Source organism: Priapulus caudatus, unplaced genomic scaffold (genome assembly GCF_000485595.1).
Source record: "Priapulus caudatus unplaced genomic scaffold, Priapulus_caudatus-5.0.1 Scaffold999, whole genome shotgun sequence".
Taxonomy (NCBI): domain Eukaryota; kingdom Metazoa; phylum Priapulida; class Priapulimorpha; order Priapulimorphida; family Priapulidae; genus Priapulus; species Priapulus caudatus.
The window spans coordinates 40,504-47,773 of NW_014578060.1; the positions used below are offsets into that span (position 1 = coordinate 40,504).

The 7,270-nt window shown below is 44.6% G+C and overlaps 1 protein-coding gene across 1 annotated transcript in view; it reads left to right on the forward strand.

Annotated features, from left to right (window-relative positions):
* LOC106814891 (supervillin-like) overlaps window positions 1–7,270 on the forward strand; it is a 43,421-nt gene that overhangs the window by 11,306 nt on the left and 24,845 nt on the right. Inside the window, exon 6 of the mRNA XM_014819267.1 lies at window positions 5,117–5,214. Coding sequence (XP_014674753.1) covers window positions 5,117–5,214 — 98 coding nt within the window. The remainder of the gene's footprint in view (window positions 1–5,116; window positions 5,215–7,270) is intronic.

Sequence of the window (7,270 nt, forward strand, 5' to 3'; positions counted from 1 at the left end):
CCATCCATCCATCCATCCATCCATCCATCCATCCATCCATCCATCCATCCATCCATCCATCCATCCATCCATCTATCTATCACTCGCTGTCACTGTAGTTGGGGTTGGCGTACCTAGACAGAGTTCGTTTCATTATTGTTTTCCTAATAAATAGAATACTTTTGCTCTCGCCATGTTTTTAATGGAGATCGCGCCCCTGCCCAATCCTCGTATTAGGACATCTCTCGTATTGCCAAACCTCGCGTTGAGTAGCTGATATGTAGTCATACGGGCTCCACCAGTAAAATCCACCAGTATATCAGTAATAACAGGAGTAATAACCATCGGATGACTGGCGCCGGCGCCACGAGAGCATGATCAATGACGAGGAGTCTGCGAGTCTGCGTCGTCACACGTGACTAAGCCTTGTCGATGACTCACCAACGACGGACGATGCCGCTGCGTGGTTATCTCTTGTCGCCTACACACGTGTGCGGGTCGCGGGTTTTCACGCGCGGCGGCGTGTCAATTCACGGCAGGCGTAAATATATTTGCGAAAGCAATGGTAACATATGTCTGTTGACGATGGGAATCGTCCTAAATATTCTTGTTGACCGTCTATATAGGCCCCACCCCTGGAAGTCACCGCCTAGCGATAGGAAACCATCTATAGCCAGTTGGCTATTTATAACTGGGAAAATATATAGTTTGTTGTGCGATCACATTTGTTTAAATAACGGTCGTATGTCATTTATGATAGGATCCGGATCTAAAGGTTGCTATGACTGGATAAAGGAGGTATGCCTTATTAATTATTGTATACACACGCACGAACTCAACCATACACAGGCACGCACACACGCACGCACGCACACGCACGCACATGCACTCACGCGCACATGCACACACGCACGCACATGCACACACGCACACACATGCACGCGCACACACGCGCACTCACGCCCCCCCCCCACACACAAACGGGCACGCAGATATATAACGGATTTACGCCAATTTGCCAGGCAGGCGCCGTCCCGATGATACACGATGAGGGTATTTGCACGCGGCTCAAACTTGTCCGATTAAGATCAAACCGGCTAATTCATCGCTCATTATTTATTGACATTTTTGTGTTTAATTTAGCTAATAATTTTGGCATAATCTACTGTATATCTAAAAAGGACTGAAAGCCAGGGCCACACACCGTGAGCATAATTATATATACGTCATTATATATAACAGTATATATCGCCTTGGTACATTACGCATGTACCGATAATATCAAGAGCTAATATTAGCTGATGATAATATATGTGGTTAGCACACGGAGGTAGGAAATTGTGTTGCCGGGGCAGTGGCACTATCAAGGCTGTGAGTAATAGAAAAAACACCGTCTTGGTATATACTGGTGACACATCGTAATCTATCCCTGTGTCTACCACCCACACCGCCGCTATACACAGCGTGGTGTTCCACGCACCCAAGTTATGAGAGAGAGAGAGGGGGGGAGAGAAAGACAGAGGGTGAGAGAGGGGAGGGGAAGAGAGAGAGAGAGAGAAAGAGAGAGAGGGTGGAGAGCTGCTGTAAACCAATGCGGTGCGTGTGTGTGTGTCACGCAAGGATAACTTCCAGAACACAATACGCACCGCATCACCCGTGACGTCACGTCTCTCGCGCTCTCTCTCGGCTTGTCTACCATGGGCAGCGACGGGTCTCACGTGTAGCTGTGAGTAATAACACTCGGCAGGACGTAGCAGGGTAGGACCGGTCATGCTCGCTGCCTCCGTCTGCTAGAAGCTAGAGCCGTCGCTGCCGATTTCAAATTCGAGTGCGTCCGTGCTGCTACAGGAGCGCATTTGCGTGAGCGCGTAGCAACGTAAAGCTAGAATTGAATTCTGTCTGTGTTATAATTTCCCACATGTATAGATGCATGAATAGGAAACTTCGGTGTGAATTTCGTTGTTACAGTGTGAACATGAAAGCATTGCTAGTCTTTTGCCGGTGCGTGTAACATTCGTGTGTGAGAGTGTGTGGGATCATGATCGACTCACTGCGAATAATAACACTCGCCTGTAAATTTACCTGCGGAAAATCATAGACTGATTTCAAACTCGCAGCGGCTGGCCTCGCGTCACTATTCTCAGTGTTTTTTTACGACGTGTCAATACGTGCGTGAGATTGTGGTTAATTGCCTCGCGAACAGCTTCGAGGCGGAGAATCGAAAAGAGAGAGAAAACAAGACAGAAGTTAAACGGAGAATGAAATGACGGACGGCAGACGCAAGAGGTGACCGGTTGTTCATCACCTGCCAGCTGTAGACGGTACTGGCCGACACACGCAGCTTACACGCGAGCGAGATTGAGAGGGAGAAAGTGAGAGAGAGAGAGAGAGAGAGGGAAAGAAGGAGAAAAAAAGATTGAGAGACAGAAATAAAGAGAGATAGAGAAAGAGACAGAAATAAAGAGAAATAGAGAAAGAGAGAGAGAAAGAGAAATAAAAAGAGAGATGCGAGAGAGAGAGCTGTGACATTATAACAGGACACCTCGTTCCCGAGCATCGAATACGTGGCATTGCAGGAATCGAGACTATCGGGAAGTGCAACAAGAAGACGATCGAGACCCATTTGCTCTTACGAAGCCATCTGTTGTAACCTCCTCCGCATCCCCAGCATCCCCAGCCTCCCTATTTTCCGCAGCATCTTCATCCCTGTTTTCCTCACGATCCATATCCTCCCCAATTTACCTAATCTAGTTAAACATCTTATCTCTCATCAGCATCCCTAGCATATCGCCCGCATCCTCTCTGTATCTGTCTTTGACACCGCTGGATGTCGTAGGTGTACCCATAGTTACGGCCCGCTACGTACATTACAAACGAGGTTGTCGGCCAGTGTCCGCCGTGTTCCCGTACGTATTGCGTGACCTAACGTTGGTTTTAAAAACGCTGACCTAAAAAAATCGAGTTTCGTGCCACGTGCACCCCTGCTGACTCGCCGTCTCTGGGTTAGCTGGCTGCAACCCAGCTGCGCGACACACTCGTGCCCGCGAGTAGCGAGTAGCTGTTGAAAATCCGTTAACGAGCTGTGTGTGTGTGAGTGAGTGCGTCAACCATCGTGATCTTTCAACTCGCTGCGACGTCAAACTACTCGTAGAGAAGTCTCTCCGTAGAAGATCTCAGGGCGGCTTGTGTGTGGGCCTTGCCTCTGATTTCTGCCCCACAACACTAACTCTAGCATCAGCAAAAGCAGTATCAAAGTTCGCAAGTAGGAGCGGCAGAAACACAACATGTCTGTGCGCGTGACAAACGGAATGCACGTGCGCTCGTCGTCACAGTGTGACGTCACGCTCGGCTACAGTCACTGCAGACGAACTAATCGACTGACAGGCAAGTTCGCTGGTCTCTCTCTCTCTCTCTCTCTCTCTCTCTCTCTCTCTCTCTATATATATATATATATATATTTATTTATTTATTTATTCTTAACATATATGTATATATCAGTAGTTAATAATGACAAACCTTAATTTGTCATTATTTACTCCTGGTATATGTATATATATGCGTATGGGATGGGGTGGAGGAAGGGGAAGAGACTAACATCATGTACTCTAACAGACTGCCTAAAATAATCTTACAACAACAACAACAACAACAACAACAACTAGGCGTATTGTTCTAGGTACGCGTGTTATATATAAATGGAAGTGATATCTGGCAGCTTGTATCTGGCGAGGTCTAACGAGGTGCACTGCTATGTTTATGTATCTGGATGCAGTTGAAACCATTAGTCGTAAATATATGATCACGATTACGTTATCTATCTATATATATATATATATCAAGGTATTATTAGCTCTTGATATATATATATATACAGAAAATATTGAAATGACAACACATGGAGACATAATTATGCATATTTATGTCTCCAGTTGTTGTCATTTCAATATTTTCTGTATAATTTAAATTGCATATGGAAATCTGAACTTTATATATATATGCGTGCGTGCGTGCGTGCGCGCGCGTGTGGGTTAGGGTTAGGGTGTGCGTGCCTACGTACATGTGTAAACGATAGAAGGTTGGCAAAGTGAATTTTCTATCGGCCGATAATTGCACGTATAGCCTCGAGAGCTGAGAGCTCGTCTGTCAGGTTATTATATACCCTGCCATGATTTATAGCGCCGTCGTTCCTTGCCAAGGGTAGGTGCTACAGGCGATCGCGTGTTAGTGCTATGTTATCAATCACACGGCCATTCTTACACTCACAGAACAGCTGAGTCAGCCGAGGGTAGGCGCAGGTGAGTGCAACCGCAAGTAGTTGCGATGTGTGGTTTTGCACTCACGTGGTGTAAAGAAACACAGAAGGGATCGGCAGTCTGCGGGATTGGCAGGCTGCTGCTGCGTTATACCGATCGTTCGCGTTGTCTCCAGGTTCACACCGCGGCCACCCACCTACCTGCGTGGTTGGTTCCTTCAGGCGTTTTTGCCCGTGCTGCATTGCATTTGGTTTCTTGTGGAAGCTACTTGTGGTCGTTTTTTTCATAGCTCGGGGAGTATTGAGTTGTGTAAGTACGTGGCTGGATGTACGAAGGTCAGGATGCGATCGGGAAGCAAATTGGTGCCCCGGCATATCGTAATTACGTTAATTTGTATCTCGTAAATCGAGTTTGCGCGTGCGGAATTTATTTTTCGCAGACGTCGCGTAGCACGGGAGCGCACACTTCATGACGCACAGTGGCGCATGCAGCGATAATTATACCCAAGTTGATGAGATGTGATGGATGATATTAAATCGTTTTATTATTGTGGCTATTAACGTAATTGGCTTATAAAACCAATCATTAGCTATCATTTACATGCACAGAGAAACTGAAATGTATATATTTTTCATTTGTTTACTGATGTTATAACTTCTTGTATACTGTATCAGAAGTTTCTAATCGAATGTGTTTGAACATCACTACCACGGAAGGCGTTCCCTTTATTTTATTAGAAGCTTTTAATGTTTATTGGTTTTAACAGTTGTGTTTCTCTGTAATGTCCATCAGACATGCCTTTCCACCGTGGTGTTCTTATTTATATAAAAAGTGTAGTCGCTTGTTGAACTGGTATAAGATAGGCTTTCGTTGATTTTCTTTAGGCATCCTGAAGAACAATTATGAAGCTGGCTCTATAGAAGAAAGATCTGAACTGGTTGTAAAGATGACAACAATTTCAATAGAGGAAAGCGATGAGAAGGTAAATAATTTTATATTCTAAAATAGTAGCCTATACGACATAATACTAGCGGTGTCACGCATTGCCTCTGTAATATACTTGTTGTTAGTTAAGCCCGGCGCACACGTGAGTAATTTTACTCAAGTAAAATTATGCATGCGTAAAAATACTCACGCGAAATATTTTCAGCGTCCGCCGCACACGTGAGTAAAATTACTCAAGGTATTAAGTGGTAATGTAGATCACATGACTGTACAAATTGGCGGATACCGATAGTTCGTCTGCCCCCGGTGATGAAGAAATGTTATTGTTTCTTTTACTATAGCGAGATCTTGAAATGCGTGCTCCCTTTTCTCCCTATCTTTAAAATCTGGGCTACTAACGACGTATAGGCATTCATAATCGGGCCAAAAATCCACCAATTTGTCTTCCGATAAAACACCCAAGGCTATACTGGGCGCAGCCATCTTCAAAACGATTTAAACGCATGCGCTGTGAGTACCAGTGTTGAGTAAATTTACGCAAGTAGCGCGCACACGTTGAGCATTTTGACGCGTGAGTCAACATGTTTGATATTGAGTTTCTTGGTGCATGCGTATCAAAGAAAATGCAAAGGAAATCCGGCGCACACGTGAGTATTTTGACACATGCAGCATTTTACTTCAGTAAAATTACTTACGTGTGCGCTGGCCTTTAGATCTGTTAGAAGTCGGTCTAACGTCATACGTTCTAATGAGTATGTATAATAACAATTCAAAACAATCAAGTTGATTCGGTTCAGCTTGTTTCTGCGAAAGAACATGGGTTGCTATCGTACTTTTAAACAATTGCGTTCCTGATGAAAGCCTTGTAGGTGACACGGTGACGGGCATTTGTATAAGCCGTGAAATTGAGAAATTTTAGATGTGTGTACGTGTCAACGTGTGTAGGTGCACGTAAATTTCCCCCAATTCATCCAACTTTGACTCGGAGGCATCGTTTTAAGTGCCGAGTGCTGTGTCAACGAGTCTAGAATACCCTTCTAGCCATTAACAGACAGGATTTCCTTTCCAAAACCAGACTATAATTCTACACGTCGATGCATGCATGTACTACTCAGACTGCTACTATGAGTGGTTTGCAACTGTGCGTGCTATTTATCGTGTACATGTGCAACCGCATCGTTATATCAGTAGCAGGAAACAGAGGAGCGGCGGTTACTGAGTACTATGTTAGACACAGCTTAAATAACAGGGATTTCTAATCATGAATGAACCTACCAGTCACGATCCATTATACCAGGCACCAGTTAAATAACAGTGATCTCTAAGCACGAGTGAACAGAACCTGTAGTTCTGACTATCATATATTATAATTATATATTATTTATGTAGTTCTGTCTGTATATAAGGAACCGCAGTGGATAGCTAGCGATTGTCAGTTACCGTGTTCCTCAGCAGTTGCTCGTGAAGAAACATCTGCCTTCCTTCTCGATTTCATTCAGTACGCACATTTTTAGCGTGTGAATTTGTCACTCTCCCTTGCGTACACAAAAGCACCAAGCCCATGTATCGCTATTACTATATATCAGGAGTTAATAATGACAATTTTGACAATAAATTTGTCATTATTAGCCCCTGCTATATATCAAATTCAAAGTGCTAGAACTACTACACGTGTAGTTCCGCGCAAGTATCTATACCTGAACCCAGAGCTTATCTTGAACTTATGCAAACGCACATATATGTAATGTTATTTTTTGGGGGGAGGGCCTTAGTTTACACTAGCGGGTAACTCTCTTCGTTCCTTCTCTCGCCCAAACTTTCCGGAGCTGCGTTAGATATGGGTCATGCTACATAAACGCACGAGGGTAAGACGTGTACAACTTGGTACATATGATGGGCCGTGTGCGTGAAACCCTATCCCCTTACTCACTTTATCTCTCTCTCTCTCTCTCTCTCTCTCTCTCTCTCTCTCTCTCTCTCTCTCTCTCCCTCGCTCCTCTCTCTCTCTTCTCATTCTCCTCCCTTCCTCTCTCTCTCCTCTTCGCTCTCTCTCTCTCTTTCCTTTCTCATCTCTCGTCTCTCCTCTCTCTCTC